Source organism: Genypterus blacodes, unplaced genomic scaffold (genome assembly GCF_046128005.1).
Source record: "Genypterus blacodes isolate CSIRO-AG114 ecotype Tasmania unplaced genomic scaffold, CSIRO-AGI_Gbla_v1 ptg000040l_1, whole genome shotgun sequence".
NCBI classification, from domain to species: Eukaryota; Metazoa; Chordata; class Actinopteri; order Ophidiiformes; family Ophidiidae; genus Genypterus; species Genypterus blacodes.
Window position 1 is genome coordinate 1,120,186 of NW_027466853.1, and position 24,788 is coordinate 1,144,973.

The 24,788-nt window shown below is 40.9% G+C and overlaps 1 protein-coding gene across 1 annotated transcript in view; it reads right to left on the reverse strand.

Moving 5' to 3' along the window:
- cdk14 (cyclin dependent kinase 14) overlaps positions 1-24,788 on the reverse strand; it is a 129,876-nt gene that overhangs the window by 40,912 nt on the left and 64,176 nt on the right. The window contains exons 8-11 of the mRNA XM_076148578.1: positions 24,624-24,747; positions 16,036-16,156; positions 14,211-14,304; positions 3,343-3,406 (exon numbers count right to left, since the gene is read on the reverse strand). Coding sequence (XP_076004693.1) covers positions 3,343-3,406; positions 14,211-14,304; positions 16,036-16,156; positions 24,624-24,747 — 403 coding nt within the window. The remainder of the gene's footprint in view (positions 1-3,342; positions 3,407-14,210; positions 14,305-16,035; positions 16,157-24,623; positions 24,748-24,788) is intronic.

A 24,788-nucleotide genomic window follows, 5' to 3' on the forward strand; every position in this document is an offset into this window, starting at 1 on the left:
GCTGGCTATCAAATATATCTTATTGGCAGCATTTCGGTGTGTGGTTTGTTGTGCTACGGCTTTAATTGATGATTCGCTGTCCAGTTTCCTATGGGGAGAAGCCGTAGCTGTGGTTCACTGTGGCAGACGCTGGGAGAGGCACCTGGGGATGGAATTACTGTTGACTGTTAAATGTGAGGTTAGCCCTGTTACTAATGATTAGGTGGGAGGTAGCTAACATTATAGGGTTTCACATTTCAAAACTCTGGTGGAAGCTATGATGTGGCTGGTGTCACCGGATTTGCCAGAGCATTTCCCTCACCTTCCCGTCCTCACAGTGCCTGGGATTGTATGTGGTGGTGAGGAATTGGACATTAAAGAATTACTCAAGAAGGAAACTACAGAAGTGAGGATGTTGAAGTGAAAGTCAATGTCATTTTTAGGCTCAGACGCCACTGAGAAACCACTTGTCACCTCCACATCTGCTGCCAGACGACCATTGATGGATGTCAATCTGACAGTATTCTTTACAAAAATGTCCAAAAAAGGCTTTGCAAAAACAACAAGAGCAGGAAGGCAAAGTGCTGTGAGATTTACCAGTAACATGTATGTGAAGAAATATGTTGTTAAAAGTTATTCACGTGTTTTTTTGGTTTGTTTCAATGCAGAATAATAGACTACCTTTTTATTACATAGTGTGATGGATTGACTGCAGGCCTGGTTAGACTGATGCAGCTGGACCATGTGACTGAAAAAGTACAACATGTCCAAAACACCACGATGCAACGTATTGTGGGTAGTCTTATTTCACAAATGTGGTAAAGCTGATGGTCCAAAATGATGAGTGAAAATGCAGAGTTTTCAGTAAAATAACTTAAAAGTTTAAAACCCTGCATGCAAAGCACTGCAGCATATATAGCTACTGCTTAGTCAGACCACATTAAACTGTCTGATTTTTTTTTAACTTTGGAATGACACACTTTTTCCACAATTGTGTTTATTATGCTGAGAGTGTGTGAGGCTTTGCGCCACTCAGTCTCTCCACAGTTTTCTTAATCTCAGCCAAAAGCAGCATGTGGACACACGGTGAGGCCGACGCTGCCAACCACCAACCAAGCCAGATACCCAGCAGGCCAGTTAACCAACAACCAACACAACCAGCCAGCCAACAAGGATGCCAAACTGCTAACCTGCCAGCCTGCCAGCCTAATCCTACCAGTCACCCATCAAACAGCCAGCCTGCCCGTCAGACCAACAATGGTCTCGTCAGACCCTTACCCAGCGTCAGGGCTGGCCTGAGACCGGCTCCAACCATGCAGGTTGCTGGAGGTGAAGGCTGGCAGCCACAGGAGATGGAGGGTAAGAGAGAGGGAGGGGAGGGGGAGGTGGGCAAGACGTCAAGAGGAAATGACAAAAGACTTCCTACCAAATAGATTTCTATATTCAATCAACAAACACAAGAAGTACAATTGAAAGACTTACTAATATATATTACAACTGTACTGTTTGGAACACTGGGTCTATAAATAATTAGTTTGACCCTGCTGTGTTAGTTTAATTTAATGAACAGGTTAGTAAATGTTAAGTAAGGTTCTTAATCGATAATAAGATACCCCTTATATCAAAACCAATGTCCTGCATTTGTCCCATGAATTTCACACATAATATGAATGATTTGTATATGCAGGCATGAAGTGTAACGGCACTGAAATAAGACCGGGTGCAGAGAGACAGATAAAGAGACATATGAGTGGATATGAAAAAGTACTTAAGGAACATTTTTCATAACCTCCAAAGAAAGTTCCGTCTCAGCTCTGAGGTCAAACCACACCATTATAACTCAAACGTGGTGGTGTGGTGAGCAGTGAGTGTGTCTAAGCAGGGGACCACACTGGAAGAATGTGCAGTTCACAAGCAGGTCAGTTGAGCCTGAGTTTTTCATCCTGATGCAATACTGCCATCTGCTGCTCACAACCTTACAAGGCATTTTAGGTTTTCTCAGGCATTTACCCACACTACAAGAGAAGATTGAGCCGATTCCAAAACTCCTTTTATCTCTTTCAAAAGATGCATTCAAAAGAATTCTTTCCACTGTAATAATCTGATCGGACGGTGTCTGTCAGTGTTTAGCCACATACAGTGACCTGTTGTAAAACAATATCCTTCATTATTCTTCCTTAAACATGGTATGCAGAGTTCTAAATGCAGAAAAAAAAGTAAAACTAATAAAAAAACGGAGAAAGTCTGATTGTGGCTCATATGTGGATGCTTGTTTTATCCTATGAAGGGTTAAGAAACAATCAAAGGAGAATATTTCACAATTCCTTGCATGTTTTACATTTGTGTGAAATGTGTGATAGAGTAAATGAGTGTTTGAGAGTTTTAGTTACTTGTTCCTCATGTTCCAGTTATAGTGTGTAAAGAATTTCATTTTCTTCTGAACTGACCACAAACATAAATGTGTATTCAGGTTTTGAGTCAGTTAATCATAAAATGTTAGACTATATCCTAAATATTTAAGGTGAAAAAAGTACCTAAGTTCAAAAACCAATTACAGACTAAAACTGTTCATATTGTCACCATTTATTAACATCCATTCTCACCATCCAGATACTGAGATCTGCTCACAGGACATGCAGGCACACATTTAAATCAACATGTGTCCTGGTTATCTGGATGGCGACTGCATTGGGATCAGATTTCGTGGGCGTGGCCAATAAGACTATCCTTCCTCCACAATTTATTCATTAGAGAACTATTAACTTGCAATGTCCTCAGATCAGACAGCGATACGCCAACAAAGCATTAACATGTGACCTCATTATCTAGATCACATATCTGGACAGGAAGGACAGATGTTACTGCAGGCGTCCTTTCTAACTGAGGATACGCTAAGAGATTACACTATAACACATCTCTATAACATTCCCAAAGCTTTAGTGATATTTCATCATTTCAAGGCCTCGAAAAAAAAAATGTCTCCAGGATTTTCTTCTCTGTAAAAACCTTTTCTAAATTGCAGATTAGATTTGGTTGTTTACCTGTGATGACATCTTGTGCTTTGTAAGGTGCAGCATTGTGAGTCATATGCCAATGTAACAATGTAGTTTTGCTATTGGATTATTCTAAAATGGCCTAATGAGCTCCCATCGTGCACAAAATATATATATTAATTATAATATTATATATTAATTATTTATATACAAATTATTTTTGTATTCATTGTCGTTTTTTTTCAAATGAAATATTTTCAACCAACAAATAATTAAATTACTTGATGTTATGTATGATAGTATGAAGACAGTCAATTGACATCCATGGTAAATGAACAAATACTACAATACTACAACATGAGCGTCTCACCGTGTTTGAAATGAGGCAGGGAGTTGACCCCGGGCCAGGTGTCCTCAGACGGAGTTCCCAGCACCTGCAGGACAACACAGGACAGAAAGGTCACTTACAAAATGACAACCTTTTTAATGTTCATATGAATAACTGCACAATTCATCATGGAAACTTTTTTAATTTGCTGTTCCAACAACTATGTCTGGTTTGTCTCTACTGCAAAAAGCCCTAAAGTACTTTTACCACAAATTACTGCACAATTCTTGCCAAGGACTTGAAATTACTGGTGTTGTGTGTTTTATGTTGTGTGTCTTCCAGTGCATAATGAGTGAATTATGTCCTTGGTAGGTTCAGCAGTCACAGAGAGTAAGGCCTGATGATTCACTGCAGGTAATTCAGCGCCTGTTGGCATGCGTCTGTGTGCGTGTGTGTGTGTGTGTGTGTGTTACTGACAAAGATGACATTCAAGCAAAATTGCAGCTCATTGATTGTGCTCTGATTAACACAACATGTAGCCTTTATGGAAACCCTGGCTGGGTTCTCAAGCGCAGAATCTAGGTTTATGATGACAAAACACAGAGGAGTGAACATGCCTTCCACATGATCCATCACTGCAGCCTAATAGTTTCCAGATTGCCTCTGATATTCCAGAAACTCTCACACTGCAGTAACTGGAGGAGGCATTGTTGCTTTATACTGCCTCTTATTGTGCAACAGAGGTGTGTGGTGGATTCATTGGGATGAATGTGTGAGATGAATCTTGTTGCAGACAAAAGAAATGCAGGGAAAGTAAGTGAAAGTCCCATGGCTCATAAAATTACAGCTGGTTTTAAAATCTAAAACTAAGAGGAAACACAAAATGACAAACGAAGCATGAGCAGATATTTGAGGTATATTGCACCATCATTTAACAAAATAAATCGAGAAATATGTGTGTTGCAATCGGCTAATATAGATGCTGGACGATAAAACAACATGACTCTACTTTGTTCAGGGGTCAATAACAGCGCTGTGGATTCAGGTCAAATTGAACTTGAATTCAACTGAAAAAGTTGCAAATCTGCTCTGATACCTCTGACCTGTCACTTCATTGGATCTGAAGAATTTTAGACTTGTTCTTTAGACTTTAGACTAAAGATTTGATTCCTAAACAAGAGGAGGTTTTATTTGTATAAAATAAGTTCAAACGATTACCCTGGTAGATGTACAGAGCACCTTCTCAATGCTTGGGACTTGGCATTTGGTTCGGGACTTGAGACTTTCAGTCACGTAAAAGCTCAATTTGTAGCACTTTGCCATCAGGTTGATACGGATAGAAAGGGGACAGACGGCTCAGCCACTCACATCCTCACTGCAGCCGTTTGGATTTATTGAATTATCATCTCTGTACGATGTCAGTAGTTTATGTCTGAATTGTGAGGTGGATGTAATAACAATAAAGCCCAGCAGAGGGCGGTAAAGCACCATAAGGGTGAGATAAGTGGGCAGTCAGGAAAAGAAAGGACATTTACATTTGCAAGCTCAACTAGTTTCTGTTTAGTGCATCTTTAGCAAGAGAATTACGAGTACAGTGTGACCATTTAGTAACATTTTCCACTTTCAAGACAAAGTGTGACAAAAGTGTATGACTAGTGGCATTATTACAAGATAAAGTGTGTTCATTCACCACAGTGCTGTATAAACTATGATTTGCAGACACAGTTTACTTACCCAGTTTGACCTGTTTTGAATTTCTGTACAGTCCTTAATAATACGCTCATGGAAAACTACACAAAACAAAAAAAATACGGCTTTTTTATTTTATAGAAATTACACTAGATATTTTAAATGCTGCACTGACCATCAAAATCAAAATGTCTCCTTTTTTCAGAAATCTGGTCACCTTCAAATGGTGTCCTCGCACCTTGCTCAACCACTGGACCGTCTTCATCACCGCAATGTCCATTGACTGGCTGTCAGAGTGACAGGAACCGGTGGTCACATGGTAACAAAGAGTGCTACAACAACAATATATCAAACTTGAAATCTGCTGTGCACTACTTGTTTTACCCTCATGCAGAGGTTAAATGTCCATTATTGCAACCAGCTATATATGTCAATTGTTCTCCGTATGACTTAGAACATTGAACAGAACACGTGTGTATTTCCTCTGCTCTGCTTCATGTCACACTCAAAGAAAACAAGACAGAGATGTAGAAGGTGGAGAAAGTGAAGCCTCACAGATGGGGAGGGATAGAAGACCCAGAGGAGGAAGATCGCGGTGAGGAGTGAGACAGCAGTGAAGAGGATGAGTTATGGAGGAGGAGGGAAGGCAGCGGGAGTGGTACAGGCGTGCTGAGGGTAATGAGGGGGTGTGTGAGCGGTCCTCAGTCCGGTCCTCAGCTGGAACCTGCTTACATTATTGATGAATAGAGTTCAACGCTCTTTGAAGTGAAAAGAGTGAGTGGAGGTGCGGGGTTGGCTGTGAATGTCAGTGTCTCTATGAGGAAGATTTTGAGGGGAGGAGAGGAGTGCCGGCCACACCGCAGGGAGCCTGAAACATCACAGCCATCAGGTCCATTCACTTACAGCTTGTCACTTTCAGAACTGCCAAGCATAGAAACAGAGTGTTTTGGATGGAACAGTAAGGTGACCTTCTATTCCAACCTAGCACACTCTTAAACATGCTTACATGTGATCTGCATTAAAATACTCAAGGGCCAGTAATGCAAATTCCCCCTACAATCTATATTGAGGTTATGCCATAGAATATATTGTGCTTATATTCTATATTCTGGTTTATAAAACCTATAAATCCACCCTTTGACCCAGATCATGCTACATTTTTCCAAATCGTACCACAAAGGCACTACGCTGCATCTCCTCCATCACTTTGATGCTTCTGTCTATTTATTAATTTGCTGGAACCTTTGAGTGCAGAATGGAAAGAAGGAGAATCTTTTACTCAAGGTACCATTGCTGCTAAGATGAGTGATGTTGTTATCCTTTGTTGGATAGCAAATTCTCCATGGCAGCACAGTTTGTACATGCTCATCTGACTCACGGGCAGATGCCACAACTTTCCTTTTGCTATGACAGCGACTTCTAGACCTTGACCAGTAAAGAGTAATGAGCCCATGAACCAACGCAGTGAAATGGATGCCGTGCCAATCTATCAGCGGGTCAGAGGGTTTGGTGTCTGCATATGTCAGAATGCAGAGTGTGTAAAGAGAGAGGGAAAGGGAACATGAGAGAGAGAGCATCTGAGGTCAAAGGGCACAACCCTGAGCTTCATTCTGCATTTGTCTACATTCTGCTACATACACAGACCACCCACAAGCACAATTAAGTCTGCCCTTCATACACACTTGGCCATGGCATGCATTAATAATGCACCTGGACATACATTACTAACCTTTTCTTTAAACTCTAAAGCAGGAACAACATCATCATCACGGCTGTCACTATTCAATATTTGATTGTCAATTCATCTGCTATTTATTTCAATTATCAATCACATAATCAATATTTATATATATATGTATATATGCAGTATATATGATGTGTCCATCAGTATTTATTTCTTACTTCCTACTTAGGACAAGTTCCCAATCCCTACAATAACAATTGCATTAAATCCTGATAACAAGTTAAAATGATTAATTTGGATAAACAAACTGTGGGCTTTGTTGTTGTGAGCTAGGAATAATGTGCAGTGTTTTCATTGCTTATCAATAATGTAAGTTATATTTACTGTGTGCCCGATGCTCTTTGACTGATGCTCTTGTTTAGAAGTGTCTCCAGTAAAATAAGAACATGGTTACTACCATATGTTCTGAGCCTTCAGCTACATCGCCTCCATATTCCTCCATCCATCCTCAATCTGTAAGCTAACAGTGCTTTCCTCTCTGCGAAGATCCCATCCTCATCCTCGCCTCACTCCAAACCCCCCCAGTCAAAGCCACGCAAATTGGTGTCACGTCCAGACAGGGGTCATCCGGGTCAACACCAAAGCCGGCCGGGTCAGCTGTCTCCCATTGCAGCCGGGTGGAATGTGTTCAGTAAGCTCCGACTAGCCTGTCTGGGTTTCAACAGATTGTGTCACTGATGCAGCGGCTGTTGTTGAAACGGCATTATTTATCTCCCACATGGCCTCTGGCTCACTGCTGAGGGGAGAGGAGTCGCTCTGTCGCTCTGTGCACCGGCTTACTACACACTCAGGAAATATAGTTCTTCATAGAGACAAAATAGTTCTGTTTGCTTTCTCCACAGTAAAGAAGAAGACAGAAACCTTCTCTAATGCACCGCATGCCTCCATGACTCTGTACAAGATATCAGTGACATCTTGATCTGACCGTTTATTCAGTGGACTACCAGTTTCTGTCATGACCTCCATTAACTCTCCTCTCCTCCAGCTGTCACCCATGAGCCCCCCCGTCCATCGCTTCACCACCTGCCTCCCATTCCCATCTTCACTCATCGACCTTCAGTATACATACCAGCCTATCTCCAAACATTTCCTCCTCAGATCCACTCTGAAGTCCTTTCACGCGTTCCAGCAATCCCGTTCCTCTGTGCAGTCTGACCCTTCCTCTGCCCTGGACGTCTGAGTATTTTGCCTCTTCCTCATAGGATTTGTTGGCCTACCTGCCAGCCTTCCCCGGGTTTAAACTATAAGCCTGCACCTCATTTTTAATTCCTGCCTTGCCCTTTGGCTCTCCGTCAGCGACTACAGCCTGCCCTGACTCCAGTTCATAGCCTGACACCATTAGAGACACAGGGCAGCTCTGCATTGTTTGTGTGTTGAAGTAAAGATTCAGCGCACACTTAAGATAGCAAGTTGAGTTTAAAATGACACAGTAACTGGAAAGGTTTATTATCCCATTTTAAAATGACGTGAAAACTCCTGGAATTGAACTGCCAGTGTACAGGATCTGTTGATATGATCACAGATGGATTGCAGCTGTAAATACAAATATCTTCATTGTTTTTCCTCCATTGTTCTAGATTGACTTGTCAGTATTGGGATGACTATTACAAATATCTTTTCAAAACGTTTCCAAGCCAGGAAATGTATGACTTTTGCATTTTTGTCACGACCATAGAAAACCTGTTTAATCCTCTTTATTCTGCTCTAGCTGCACATATGGAAGAAATCGAAGAACTTGACAAGTCACGCTTAAGATATTCCACTTGTTTCATACTTCAACTTATCTCTGTCATGACACTAATGTGTATGAATTCAACCAACGCACACAGCAACATGAAACTCTATAACATGGTAATGTGAAGGGTTCATCTGTGGCCATTAATCAGACTTAGCACGGAATATTAATGGAACCATCCTGTAGGCACCCAATGTAAACATAGTAATTAGACTAATAGCCTCCTTTAATTATTGCCCATTATGTACGTATAATTAGCCACTGATCTAACACACAGATCATGCTACAGAAACACATGTGTCATATTATCCATAGCTGCCATATTGACAGTGTTCATATTTCATGATGGACAGCTCTTTCAGTCATACTAATGTAAGAAGGCAGGAGGTTGTCTTACACACACACACACACACACATACACATTGCTGACAAACACTTTAAGCAGTGGCTGACAGGCTATTTCCTGCAGATAGACCTGTCCATAATCATATAGTTCTTCCGCTGGATACAATCTTTTGTGCGGTGACAGCTAGTTAACCGGTGAACGCGGCCCTGACTTCATCCACCATCACTTTAATTCAAACAGGCAGTCTGTGAATGTGTGTGTGTGAGACACAAACCGCACTATCTTTAGAAAAACACAGGTGGGAGCATACACTGTGACAGAGGCTCTGTGTGTGTGGTTAACAACACTTGTTTTATAACAAAGGATCTCAGCATTCATCTGAAGAAAACCTCCATAAATAAAAGCATTTTCGCAGTTAGATGGCGATAAATGAACAATGTGGAGGTGTGGTGTCACAAAGAGACTGCTGCTGTGAAGATCTGCAGCAACAAATAAGAGTCTGATAACAAAGTTGGACATCATCGTCAAGCGTTTACGAGTTTGTATCTTTGGCCATTAATTGCAGGTACAATGTAAATAGGTCTTCAGTGAATGAGAGGGGCATGCACAGTGTTTAACAGGCTGTGAAGTGGTATTGTGACTTGTAGTGATGGTAGCAGAAGCTGGATTTAACTCCTTATGTCGGCGCGTTAATGGTTAATTATTATACAGTATAGATTGCCATGAAAGCAAAGCATTGAATGATTTGTTTCCCATGTCATGTCTTATTCCTATATATGTCAACAGCCCGATCAGCAGCACCATTTCTGTACTTCCCTTGAATACTCGTTCGACATGTCAAAGCTCCACAGCGCCTTGTGATATTGCAGCTTTATGGATATGAAGTTCAATCTGTTGCCTCTTAAATGGAGATAGAAGTTGACCTTTTGTTTCCCCTCCACAAACAGCGACTTCTAAAATGGTTGTGATGGCACAATCTATTGACGGTGCCCTTCACACTCGTCTCTGAGGCTGTGCATCATAACACTGACCCATCTGAGAACCCCGGAGAAGACAGACAGGGATGGAGGACATCCATCTGTGGGATGGACGCAAATGTCAACATCAGGCTCATTCTGACAACTGGGCTAGTTTTTCCCCTGATGCATTAGCTTTCCAAGCCTGATGCCTGCACATGTGCATATTTGTCTTTTTTCTTCTTTTAGCAGACAGCTGAATACACAAATCACAAAATAAGTTATTGGGTTATTTATGATATTTGTACGTGAAGGCACCCAACACTTCATACTACTGAATTATAAAAGCTTTAATTAGACTGTTATGATGTGGAAATAGCTGTTTAATTAAGTATTACATTCATTTAGTGATATTGAACGTATAGTAAAGTGAAACCCTCATGTTATACTGGCTCTTCTTGTTGTGATGCTATACTCAGAGGGAATCAACACAATTCAGCACAGGGAGAAAACCCTTCTTTATACTCAGCTATGTGACAAATTGATCATTTCAGGGGAAATTTACTTTGACCTCTAAATCCTGAGCTAAAGTAACAATAATGTGGAATCTGTTCGAGACAAAGAGAGGAAAATGTCTTGATTAATCATTTTAGCCGCGCAAACTCCACTGAGCCGTATCCTGAAGGAGGAACGATAGGCTTGGTACCAAAATGTGTCCTATTATCAAATATAAAGCTATAGTAATGCTGTCGTTAATAAATAAAGTCTCTGTGGTATCTGTGTGTATCCCTTTATCTGACATCAAAGCAGCAACAACCATTTGGTTTTGACCTTCTAGCAAGTTCTCCTCATCTTTCTAGACAATGCATATTTGAAGGCGTTATCCACTGTTTTATTCTTCTCTGTGTCAGTTTGTTAGATTGATACAGTAACTAGATTATTTGAAAGGTTGTGAACCTAAACATTCATGCTTCCAGCCCCCATGGTGATCTTCCAATAGGTTTGATCTGGTAGATACATATTCATGCAGGGGTCACATAGAATCACTGTAACGTACCAAACAGGGAAACAAACATAACACAAACCACCATTTTGTTAACACCGGTGTTGTAATACTTCATGCAATCTCACACACAACACATGGAATTGAATACTCATTTGGAGAAAGTGGGATATACCAACTACAGCCCTAAATCACACAGATCCTACTTCCTCGACAGAGACAGAAAGTCAAATGAGATTTCTCACAAAACTGCAAAGCCCCGAAAGGGAAGTAGCATGCAGCTGTGCCTCACAATCAGTGTAGCCAACGGCCATCCCACTGCTGGGCCTCTTTCCCCTCTCTTTGTGTGTCTTTGTGTCTGAGAGGGGATCTGGGATCTCTGGGGTTGAAGCCTCTTACAGATGTGTGCAGGCACCCCACTTTTCCCCTTCTGGCATAAAAGACAATCAATATGAAGCATTTCCCTTCATCCCTCTCCCCTCCTTCTTGCATTCCACGCTTTGTGTGAGATCTTCTGCCTCGAGGGCTTCCACCTCCTCTCCATATCCCCTCATCCAAAAGCCATCCATTCTTAGATACATATCTTTAGCCTTCAGCCCAGGGGCCAAGCAGCAGATGAAATGCTTTGTCTCCGTACCTGACTTCTTCCCCGGTCAAACCATTTCATACTCTCATCTCTATAATTGTCTGCATTAATTATTCAGTCCTTACAGCCTGTGAATATAAATCCAGTATGTCTGCCCTGCAACACCCCACTTCAATTAAGACGTCGAGATTGAAATTATATTAAATGAAGAGGTGGCAGATAGGGTGATTAAAGGATTCACAAGGCCTGGCATCATTTTTAAATATTTATGGCATCCAGCAAATCTATGTATTACATATACAGGCTGTATATATTTGCTTGATGGCCTGTATTAGGGCTGAATAGTACCAGGTGGAGCACACTTCTGCCTTTAGTCTAGTGTGAATCCTTCCATGCACAGACTTAAGGCTGCTGTACTGGATGGAGCATACAGTATGAATATGATCCCTGTTTGCTTGTTTTGTTCTGATTGAGGGAATAATGTGTACCTCGGCAGCCTGGATGCATAATTGCTTTGTTTGCTATTGTCTCGTTGATTTACCGATGTTATATCTGATGGAGCCATATAACCTCATGCTGAACCAACCATTTCTATTCTGTAGACACATTAGGTAAGCATGGTTAGGTATTTATAATATTTATAAGCCCGGGCATTATCTGCAAACTTTCATAGCATATAAAGTACAGTAAGTGAGTGATATCAGCTTATTGAGTTGGTTGCATTCTCACTGCAAACAAACTGCTCTGTGGAGCAATTGAGAGCCTGCCGTGACCAGCCTCTCTAGACGGCGTAAGACTGGTTGATTTGGTCTAGGTCTGTGTAGATCCAGCGTTTACAGAAAGTACTGATGTAGGGGCGGAAAACGCTCCAGGTTTCGGGAATAAAGGCTACAAGCGAACTACGTCTGCATACAGCCTTAGACACAAAACGTAGAAGAATACACACGGTCAGCAGCTCAGAGACATGTAGCACAAGAGGATAAACAGATGTTAAGGTCTCCACATTGTTCCACTAGACCTGCCAGTAAACATGGTTCATGCTGGGTAAACCAAACTTTAATTCTATTAGCAACATGTTGAAGAATAAATCCAGTTTCAAGGATCCAGTGATGTTTATCCACTCACATACCAAACATAGACATCTATTGTATGTATAAATCAGCCATAAGTAAGTGAAGAAGCCCCATTTAATCAATTACCATGAGATGTGGATCATTAGTATACTATACATCCCAAGTACTGTTTCATTATAGTATTTGCTACTTTTTTTCCTACCAACAATTTGAACAATTGGTCACCAAAACGATTGCATTTAAAATCTGACCACTGCAGTAAAACCTTCCACCAAAAAGCAACGTTAGATCAATAATGGCCTGTACATGAACTACATGTGTTGTGTGTGTGACATATTTTGGATTATTAGTTCAGTTATAGGTACACCTTCAAGAACAAATGTCTACAAAAAAAGCCCTGGGCTCAAAGTGTGTCCGCTATCATCTGTCGGAGCAAAGTGCTGCCACTAGGGATCTGATCTGACTGATATGAGAGTGATCGATAATCAGCAAGTTAACACTGTGATACTGGAGCACTGGTCATTTCGTGTTGACAAATATTTAAAATATTCATATATTTTTGTCTGTTTGCCCAACAGAGCTTTACTATGAAGCGCAAACACAACAATCATGCATGAGTGAAACAGGTGTGTGCTACTTTTCATGTACCTGAACACAAACACAAGCTCTTTGTGATTTACAGGAGACTGCTGGACCGCCCACCTCACAGCTGGCCAGTGGCCGAGGAAATAAAATGCTCCCGGAAAAACTATCGATAGCATGAAAACCTCTCATCCAGAAACACACGTCAAGTAGAGGAACAGCAAAGGGTAGTTTAGCACCACCTGCTGTTAGACAGAAGCACCGCAGCTTGGCAAGGCCCACCACGATATGGGCGTGGCTCTACTAGCTAACTTGCTATGCTGAGAAATAAACATTTTCAATAATATTAAGAAATGAGGCTAAATGGTTCAAAATCAGAATCTATATAGACGTGAACATCCATGTGGCCTAAACATGTTTAGTTGCATATTGTACTATTTTGCAATGCATTTGCTATGAATGGCTGCCTATGTTATGTTAAATATCTATCTGTATCATACTTTACCATAATTCACCATAATAAATATTGATATAGGGTTGAAAATGTGTAGTATGGCATCTCCCTATGGCTGCTACAGCTTTTTTGGGCGTGTTTTCTTTCCACTCTAATGCGCCACAGGACTCCGCGCACCACGAGCTGTGCACCGATGTGTAACATACACACATCTGACATTTTTCATACTTCATTAAAAAATATTCAAAGGAACGGTGTAGTCCAGTGCCAATGTATTGAACAAGTACTTGAATACCCAAACAGTAGGGGGCAGCCACGCTTCTTTATCTTCAAGTCTTTGTCATGCAGATTGGCTGACTGCTAATTGTTGCTTTAAGCTCTGTTGTCGTGTGTCGTATGTATAATGTGTCAGCAGCAACACTAAAGGACTTTATTAAGTTGAGTGCAGCAATTGCATTAATAAAATCTGTGTTTAATAAGTGAGCAACATCTACTGGAATGAGTGTTTGTACAACAATACAAAATCTGTTCCTCTGCTAAACGAGACATTGACGACCGTAGCATGTGTATAAACATATATTAGTAACAATGTATTTTGATTGTATTGAAATCAATCAGGGGAGGTCCTGCAGTAGTGATGCATGATGCAGAGCAGGGGGTCTCCTACAATAGATGCCACTGGATGAACAGCCACATACTTCACACAAACACATAATTAGGCAGCGCAGCATCAGTGACTCACCAGGAATATCCTCTCCAGCTGGTCCTGGATGTCCTTCATCCCGGGAAAGGCAGCCACTCCTTGAATCATTTCAATGAAAATGCAACCCACTCCCCTGAAAGAAAGCACAGCCAAAGAAATGACATCTTATTAAGCCCTCGCCACATTAAGAAAATGAACGCCAATGAGTCAGACTTTCATATTTCACATCAGAAATATATTACATCTCTCATGGAATGTGGGAAACCATCTGCCGGGGTGTAAACATTGTAATTTTTATATCTCAACATAATTTGCATTGTATTTCCTATTAGAGGGCAGTATATTTATACGAAGGCGGCACTGATTTCAAATCTCCCTAAAAGCTATAGGAGACCGTTGAACCTTTACATAAGGGGTGGGTGGGGGGTGGGGTTACTGTTGTCAGAGCTCATTTGTCAAACAGGTATTGTATCCTGACAGATTCACTTTCTGGCTGAGTGCACACTAACCCTGACCCACAAAGCATGAAAAGCAGCTCTCCTGTACTGGCCCGCTGGAAATTTCAAATAGAATTGTTTTGTAGATAAATCTGTCCAAAAATATTGTCCTTCTTTGTACCGCATATTTTTTGTGGACGTAGGTAAATTTCACAATGAACAGGATTCTTCCATTTCCAAAGCAGATATGAGACGTTGTGTTAATGAGTATGTAAACTTGATGTCTCTCAGTATGTGAATAATTTGCTATTTTTGCAATGTGGCCTATAGAAGCTAAAGCATTACTCTATGCACAATCCCGCCTCTGCCTGAATGACTTCAGTGTGACTGGCAGTTGTGTGGTGACAGCAGCAGCAGCAGCAGCAGCAGTTCGGTGAAGTGCAAAGAAAGGCAAAAAATACAGCAGTTCCTCGTCTGTCTTCCATCACATCCTCACCTCCAAACAGATCAGAGCCTGTAACCTGTAGGCTGCTGTGATTGATGCGTCTGATGTCAGGGAGACAGATCTGTTCTCCCAAGAGCACAGCCAAAAGGTGCTTCTTCATGGAACACTGCTTCCAAAGTGACCAGGGCTGCCTGTGTGTGTGTGTGTGTGTGTGTGTGTGTGTGTGTGTGTGTGACTATCAGTGCAGTGGAAAAGTTCCCTGCAGTTTTGCTCACCTGCTAAAATACCCTCAAAGCAAACCCCAAGCCCACAGAGCCCCACCAAGAGGTCTAATTGGGTGTGGAGGGATGCAGCTGGGTGCATGTGATGGGATGTCCCACCTGACTCCATGTCCAGACAGAACAGGTCAACCAGCCACGATTGATATAGGTCCAGAAAGTCTAAGCTGTTGATCTCAGGATTAGGGTATGTTATCTAGAGACTACCTGCCGAGTCACATGAAGGAGGCACAGGCCAATTATTTTTAAACCCAAGGTTTCTGAGACAGTTACGGTGTTATGGCACCTGACAAAACTATTCCAATATCCAAGATATGATGGGCTGCAATTCAGTATTCTATAATCGTGACCAGTCTTTCTACAAAGTCATTTTAGTGTTATCAGGTATGTATATATATATATGTATATATGTATATCTACTCATTTTTAAAAAACATCTTTGAGTGTTGCATTTATTTGTTTAGCAAACATTAAAGCCTGTTTTTTATTCAGTTTTTGTTTACATTCTGCATGTTAACATACTAAATTGTCTAATGAGGAACAAAAGATACAGAACAGACAAATCTATTCCAAGGACTAAATTTAGATTAAAGCCAGGTTTTTTTTTATAATTTAGCAGACCTAGATATCAAAGATGAGGTGCAAATAGGCTGCAGAATGAGGTTAAGTTGAGGGTCTGGGGGTCAAAGGTTGGAATTACCCACCACATGTCCAGGCAGGTGGAGTAATCCGTGGAGCCCAGCAGGACATCTGGAGGCCGGTACCACAGGGTCACCACCTCATTGGAGTAGGTATGGCTGGGGACAGACTTGGCCCTGGCCAGACCTGAGGAGAGAAGCAAGGCAATTTGGTTCAGAAAGCATTATCATTGAATGACCTTCACCACAGCATCTGAAAACAAAGAGCGGAGCAAACAGATACGGCAACATAGCAGCCGATATTTGAGCAGCATAACATGACACCTAACAGGATTCCTGTGGGGAAAATGGGTCAGCTCAGTTCAGCATCATAATAATAGCAACCGCACCAGAAAGCAGAACTTGAATAAGAAAAGTAACACAGGAAGGTACAAAATAAAACCCATACTTCTGGAAAATTGGGAGTTATGAGTCTCCAAATATACAGCAGAGGAACATATTTATATAAACTGACTGCAAGCAGCTGTTTTCAAGGAATTATTATTCATTACAAACCATGCTATGACATGTAGGACTGATCAAACAAATGATTACTTTGCGATTCCTCAGCAGCAGTTAGGCTGAATATGTAAATTCTGTCCAACTAGAGGAAAAGTCATGGACTTATTACACACAGAAGTGTTCTTCTCACAAGGAACATAAATGTGCTCAGCAAAGAAGTATAGGCAAAAATAGCACTGTGCTGATTTCAATCTAATTACAGTATTTAAGATAAGATAAGAGAAAACTTTATCCCGAGGGAAGTTTATGAGCTGTTTGAAATATATTCATATTATCTTAACATGTGTACAATCAAATCCTTAATTCTTAATGAATTACTTAAATAGTTGGTTCAGAGAGGAGAGTGTATCCCTGAGGTGTCATGGTTCTGTACTAGCTAAGACAGGAGAACATAAAAGCCGCAATGATTTCAGGGAAGTATATTGAAAGAAAGACTTCACAGCAAAATAACATTTAGGTTGTTTTTACTGTGCTTGAATATCAAATGGGTAAGATTGATCCAAAATGGTATGTGATATTTAAGTTAAGCCAGTCTTTCATCTAAAAGAGCATGAACTGATTTAGGGAAAAATCTGTGTTTAAAGGAAGTGAGGTACAAAACAATCAGAAGCAGATTTATAGCTCAAAAGTGACTTAAAGAATAAAATGTCAATGTGGCACCACACACACTATTCTGTAACACCATTATCCATCTTCCAAAACAATGTTAAGGTCATATTTACCTTCAAATGTTAGTTATTTGAATTAAAGAGCAAAATATATTCAGGAATTCCCTCAACTACTGCTGTGAGGACAGTAAACACTTGGTGAGTATTATTTTTATGTAAAATGATTGTATTTGATGTTCTATAGCATTGAAAGGTTGAAACCCATAATGTGTATTCCATGTGTGGTTCAAAATATTAATTCACATGAAGTTAAATAAAAAGTTACAAGTAACTCTTACAATACGTCTACGTCTGTAATGTTTATATGCAATTTGCAAGAGTATCATTTACATAGGTACAAATGTCTCCTTCATCAAAACAGCCTCACTATGCAGCAGAGAGACGTAAGTACCACTTCTCCCCATAACAGGGAAAAATATAGGGAAAGAGCATTTGCCAAAGGAAATGGCAGAATATTACTGGCATGTCAATTTGCATGGCATCTCTAAGATGATCCGGCCTTTAATAGAAAGTAAAGACACCATAATCTCACATGAACAGTGCATTGCTGAAAAGTGAGTCAGCATGTCAAAACCTCGATTATACAGCAATTAAGGCAATTAATTGATTCTTAAATACATTATGTGATCACCTTCAGACAAGAACAATCGGCACAAACTGAAGTACACTTAGTCTAAAGAAAAGACCTATATTATATTATATAATATTAAATATATTAGTTGGACTTCCTTCTTAAATCCTTTCCTAGTTTTGGACCTTTAGCATAAAGAAAATCAGCTGCATTGTTTGTCCCCTGATTAGAGCAGGTTTTGTGAGATTGCTACATAGACTTAATATTTTCCCGAGAGCACCCACTTTATGGAGTCCTGTGAGTATGTAATAAGGATTTCAACAAGTTCTACAAAACAATATGTTAAATTATGCACATTAGCTTTAAGGCTTTGAGGGAGAAAAAGTGGTGCTAAATTCACCATTAAACTCCCTATGAGTTTCATCCGCACAGCATGAGTTTAACCAGGTTGTTTTAATTTGGCTTTAACATTTAAACATGCGATGACATAAATCACAGTTAGCTGGTAAGAGTACACAGTAACAGTTCTCCCAAGGCAGCTAATTGCAGCACAGTGCAGAGGCAGCAAGCTTTAATGAAGCTGATGCCATTGCCTCTTTGTCTCTTCCCAAGTGGTCTGAGAGCTTAATTAAAGCATTTAGCTTGGTAAGAAAAAAGGACTTCCTGCCCTGCTGCTAGTCCCATGTGTGTGGGAGGATGAGCGGCAGGAGGTTGGGTAAATGAGACGAGGGAGGGGGGTATTTAACATTTTCTTGTCTTGGAACACCCACAGGAGAAAGGAGCTGCAACCACCATTCATCAAGGCCGACCACTGTAATTTCCACACACTGATTTAACACAGAATAGACAATGTCGGCCCCCGCACACCGAGGGGCTATCATTTCCACAGAGGAGGTGTCATCATGAAAAGAGGCTGCAGTCGCAGGAGGGCGGCCTAGTTAGAACATGGAGGAGGCAAATACAGAGAAAATAATCATGGTGCACCAGGTCTGGGAAGTTTGGAGTAAATAGATCAACGTTTTTAGTGTTGGACAGCTTGAGATGTACGGCACTCAATGCTTAATGGCGCCTTACATTTCCCAGCATGCCGTTCATGAAGATCAGGAGAAAAGGTCTGAAGTATGGCTGAGGTAATGCTGTAATATCCAAAAATCCTGCACTGCAGCTTCTCTGTGTTTGGCGGGTGTTGGTGGGTGTGACATTGGGCGAGGAAATGCAGTCACAAGTCACATGTTGATATAAAAATGTTGCAAGAGGGATTGCTGAAAATCGTACTAAGCAGTCATAAAAGTTACGGTGATGGGGCTCCTTCCAGGCAGGTAAAACCATGAAATCATATTCTCTAGCCATAGGAAAGTGCTGTTAGCACAAACATCGAACGTGGGTGACACCTAAAACTATATATACTTTGACACTATACTTTTCAGGTACAGATTTGAGTTAGATATACACAGACACTATGTAGCTTCTGGTTTCTTGGGCTCTGACAGTTGGGTGACCTCATACAATAACCTATAGAAACTGTCAAAATGAAACCATGACCGTCTCATTGAAATCCTCATGAGTCCCAACTACAGAGGAAGTTTCTGCTTCAGAGCATTCACCTATCTCACCTATCTCTCTCACACACACACACACACACACACACACACACACACACAAACACACACACACACACACACACACGGACCCTCTTCAGCTGTTTTGGTTCACCCCTGTCGATGACCAGGTAGATGAAGGTCACCAGTGAATTATAGATCACACACACACTCCCACCCACACGCATGCATGTACGCACGCACACACACACACACACACACACACACACACACACACACACACAGATACGCACAACCTCACAAGAAGCCCTGAGATACTGGAAACACCAGACAGGAGAATCAAGATAATATTTTTCCTTGGGGAGAAACACTGCTTGTCTGTGAAATTCTTATAGAATTTAAAAGCTTCAAAGTTTGTAGTTTGAAGCCTCCCCCCTCCTGCCTTCTAACATACATCACATTGCGTGCAGGACTTCAAAACAGATTAGAAAATTACAAAGAAATGTGGAAATTACATAAACTTCTTATAACCAGAGAATCAATACAAGCCTACAAACCAGTCTGAGGTGTGTGTTCTGGGTGGTCAAAGGGATTCAAAGATGTGCAGATTTCAATTTTGATTCCATTTAGGGTCTACTTTGAAACTATTGAATGAATGTGTAAAAACTAAAAGCTGCATATGTGCTCCTGCTCTTGTTTTCATGAGTGTCAGGGGTTTAAGCAGAGAAATTTAAATATATTATATATTGATTTCACACTATATTCTGCCATAAAAACAGTGAAAAGTAACAAAAGGCAGAATATTTCACCTTTAAAATACACAAAAGCATGAATGTGTGCGTGTGTACATGTGTGTGTGTGCGCGCGTGTTTATGCGTGTGTATGTGTGCGTGTATGTGTGTTTGTGTGTGTGTGTGTGTGCATATGTATGTGTGCGTGTGTACCACCTGCCACTTGTCTCAGCTAATTTCCCAACACAAAGTGGACTATAATGAGCTCTGCATTAGCAGCCTACATGGAACCAATGCGATCATTACTGTGCACAACAACACACACATTTATTTTTCCTTCCCATGCTGGAATGTAAAATCTGGTCTCAAGAGTGCACTAAAACGTGCACACATCAGTGGTGCAAGCCATGCACTTCCTGAGACTATCAGCACCCTCCAAAAATCCACACGCCAGCCCACTGTGCCCCGGGCTGTGGCGAGGCGGAGGGTGGAGCAGCCTCAGATGCCTCTGACATTCCCACAGCCCCATTGTCACATTGCTTCAGTCCTCAGACATCACTTTACCAGCAGCTGTTAACTCACAGCAGGGCAACACCAACTCCCTGCAAATATATACATAAGAAAACATTCCACCATGACACACATACTGTGCCCACTTCACTGTACACATAAGATACTCCAAATAGTAGTAAGACGATTTAAATTTGGCAGTAAGACATTACTTAATATTCAGGTCATTCATTGAAAACGGAAGCAGAAGCCCTCAAAGATGACTGGAAGACATCGCATGATCCAAAGAAGAGAGAAAAGCTTTAAACAATTGTAGATGTGGACACAGGGACCATGGAGATAAACTAAACCAAACTATCGTAGCTCTCAAAATGGCCCTCACAAAGTAAACACACACACACTCCTATGGTGTGAGGTAATTTTTCCTGTGAATGTCCGATAAGGTTTCTAGCAAGTAACTGCTGCTAATTCGTGCCAGATTAGTGATGGAGGCTGGCAGCTCATGGCAGCGCCTCAATACTCCAGTGGAAATACAAGCCGCCTTTCAGCAGACTCATTATAACTGTGGACACATTCAATCTCGCATAAGGATCAGGAGTATGTAGGGTGTAAGCAGTGGTCATCTGCAGTTTCATTTACTTCTATAATTAGGGTGCTGTCATCAGAAAAATTGTCTCAAGGCCTAAGTCATTTTGTATGTGGGGTTGTTGCCATCACTACATGTGACAGCAGGATGGCCCCTGGAGAATAACATATAGAACAGCATCACACAGCAAAATGGCTAGAAGGTTTGTGGAGAAGTCAAGCAAGGAGGGGTTTGTCTGAGGGCTACTTCCACTCACTGCATTGTTCGCTGCTTGCTCCTGTTTCTTTCACCTTTGCAACATAAGCAAAATGCAAATCACAAGGAGTTTTCAAGGTCTTCCAGTGCTGATCAAGGATGATTTACAGATTGTTTGTTGTGTTTATTCAAAGCATCCCCATTAGCTGATGCTATGGCAATCCTGGTGTCCACACATGACATACTGTACATAACACCTTATATGATAAACATTAAATTGCATTAAAGACACTACATTTCATGTATATACAACAAAACATATAAGAAAAAGCAAATTACTTAAATACTTAATATTTTTGAAATTCCAGTTGAGTTCAATAACTAATTAGAACTATAATGCAGGTATAATAATAAGAATTATGTCATATTATATATTTTATTATTATCATCAATGCATTCATATTTTCTGCCAATAGATGCATCTGCACATTCTTTTTGCAAAAAGGAATTTTCATTTGGCAGATATTAAGGGTCAAATTATTACCACTTGGATATGGCCTTGATATTTCTATGACTGAATGAATGTCTGTTTTCTATGGGCTGGGAACCACAATATGCTCATTACCAGCAAATCTGGTGCAGTGGTTATGTGTGACTTTGCGGTTTAGTATTTGGTCAGAATGCAAATGTTGGCATCATTGCGCTAATGGTTGAGGAAATGATTTGCTTAATGGCACAGCATCAGAGACTGGAGTGCAACATTTCGGTGCTTGTTCTAACAGAGCAGCCCAGAACTGGATTAGCAGCCCTTATTTGTGCGAGTTGTAATTTTCAAGATTTGTTTTGGATTCATATAACATATGAGCAGTAATCCAGGTGGCACAAAATAAATGAAACTTGATCCAGCATGTGTGATTGTACATTTGGAGAATGTTGTCTTGTGACAGAAACGTCTCAGCCCTATTTTCTCGGTGCTTGCTCCATGACAGATGACTGTCAAGCACAAAGCCCAGAAATTACATTTAGCCACCTGTTGTAAGGGTTCACCAGTTAAGGATGGCTCTAGTTTAGGCTTAGAAACCAGATTGTGTCATGACCCAAAGACAATATGTTTAGTTATGGATCTAAGGCAATATTATTTGTTTTGAACCAATCATATACTAAAGCTAACTCAGGTTTTGTCTAGGTAGTTTATACAAAACTTGATTTAATTCCTAGCATGTGATTACTGCATGATATACAATGGAATCAGCATAAAATATAAAACCAAACACAAAGTCCTTGAGATATACTACATGCTATACGACTACAATTTGGTAGACTAGCTTTGTAATAGAAGCCGACTGCACCGCGTTTGATTGTCTGTGCCTACACTGCCATCTGCTCTTCACGAGACACGGCCTCTAGCTGATATATAGAATGTAACCCTCCACATTGACATCAAGTATCCAAGTGTACACAATTAAGTCTAGTCTAATAATTGGCAGTTGTTATTTGTCAGTTCCTCATGAACCTCAGCACATCCTCTATCTATTCCTTTAGGAACTCTCAGTCTATCACCATTCACCGTATGTTCCCCCTCTCTGTCTGCAGCTCTCAGCCCCTCTTTGTGGTCCCACTTCCTCCTCTCTGTTATTTACCCCAAACAGTGCCATGGGTCTCAGCTGTTAGTATTCTTGTTGCCAAGGCCAGGACCACAGGGAGCCCTAGCACACACACACACACACACACACACACACACACACACACACACACACACACACACACACACACACACACACACACACACACACACACACACACACACACACACACACACACACACACACACACACACTTCACCTTCCTCATCTGGCATCCCTCAGGCGAAGGCTGATTTTGTTTTTTTGTGCATGTTTGTTGATGAGTATGGCTCCAATGGCTGCATAATAAGCCAGAGGAGTTTCTGCTCATTTAGTATTTAGTCCATTTTTTTTCTCCTCCTCATTTTCCTCACAGTAATATTTCTCCACAAATACGAGGTCTGAATTATTGATAGAGCTGCCACCCTCTTTCCCCCCATCTGTCTGGGCCAATGGACGGAAGGGTGGAGGGGATGGAGAGCTTACAGGACATAGGAGGTGTGTACAAGAATGGAGTGAGGGTAGAAACTGGTGGATGGGTGGAAGAAACAGATTTGACAGCAGGATGCCAGTCATGCCATACAGACTGAGCCATATGGTGCCACTTCAAGAAGGGGCTTATGACACTCAGGCAGGCGCACACACACCACTGAAGGGAACATACATACATACATACACTGATGATGATGTTATTCTGGAAACATACAGAAGTAAGGACAAAAAGTTCAAATATGTACTGAGAGTCCTGATTTAAGAAAGACCATGATTGGGGAGTCTTTCAAATAAAAAGACCTCATCACCTTGGAAATGTGTAGTAGTAGTAGATCAAGAAATATGTTGATATATGTCCTGTGGTGCCTAGTGGTGCTGAATTATAGCTCAGGGAAGTTCCCATAATACAATAATACAGTTTAGTATTTTATAGTATTTATCCTCTGGGGAACATATGCACACAACATTCAGCTCACTATAGTTCTATATCTAATAAAAGTGGAATGTTATGCTTGAATGCATGGCAGAAAGGTCTGGGGTCACAAAGAACATCGAAATTAGCCCATTGGCGAGTTCATTGTTTCTGCCCTGTGCTCTCAGGAGTTGTGGTCTCTCGTTCTGTATCAAAGTGCTTGATGGTGCAGCTGGCCAAACAATAAGCCACGCCCCCACGCTGACCTGCTGCTGTTGGGCCAGAATAATTCCCTAACTGTCCTGCTCCAACAGTCCCAGAAAAAAACAGTAGCCATGTGTCCATTGTATGAATCACTAAGTTACATTTTTGTGATATTTGAGGGTTTTTTAATTTTGATTATGAAGTTGCAACTTCAAATTGTGTAAAATGCAGGTCAATGGAAACTCCAATTGCAGCAACCATTGTCTCTGTTTGTACAAGGTTTTGATGACGATACTGAAGTACAACACTTATTAATAAGGATTACACTCAAAAATATCATCAGAACCAGGCAGAGGTTGTTAATTGAACAGTTCTCAATTATCAAACAAGTCATCAATTATCTGCCACATCTACTTCTATGTTGTGCTAAATTACACACATAGGGGGCAGTCATTTCCCTCAGGATAATACAACTTTTTATCTTATCTTATCTAATCTTATACACACAGTTCCATATATAGTGTCAGTGTTCAGCGTTCTTACCAAAGTCAGCCAGTTTGAGCTCTCCAGTGTCACTGATGAGTAGGTTTTGTGGTTTGAGATCACGGTGAAGAATGTACCTCTGGTGGATGTAGGACAGGCCTCTCAATAACTGGTACAGGAACAGCTGGAAGAAAAGATTCACAACTGAATGTAAGAGAAAGGGCT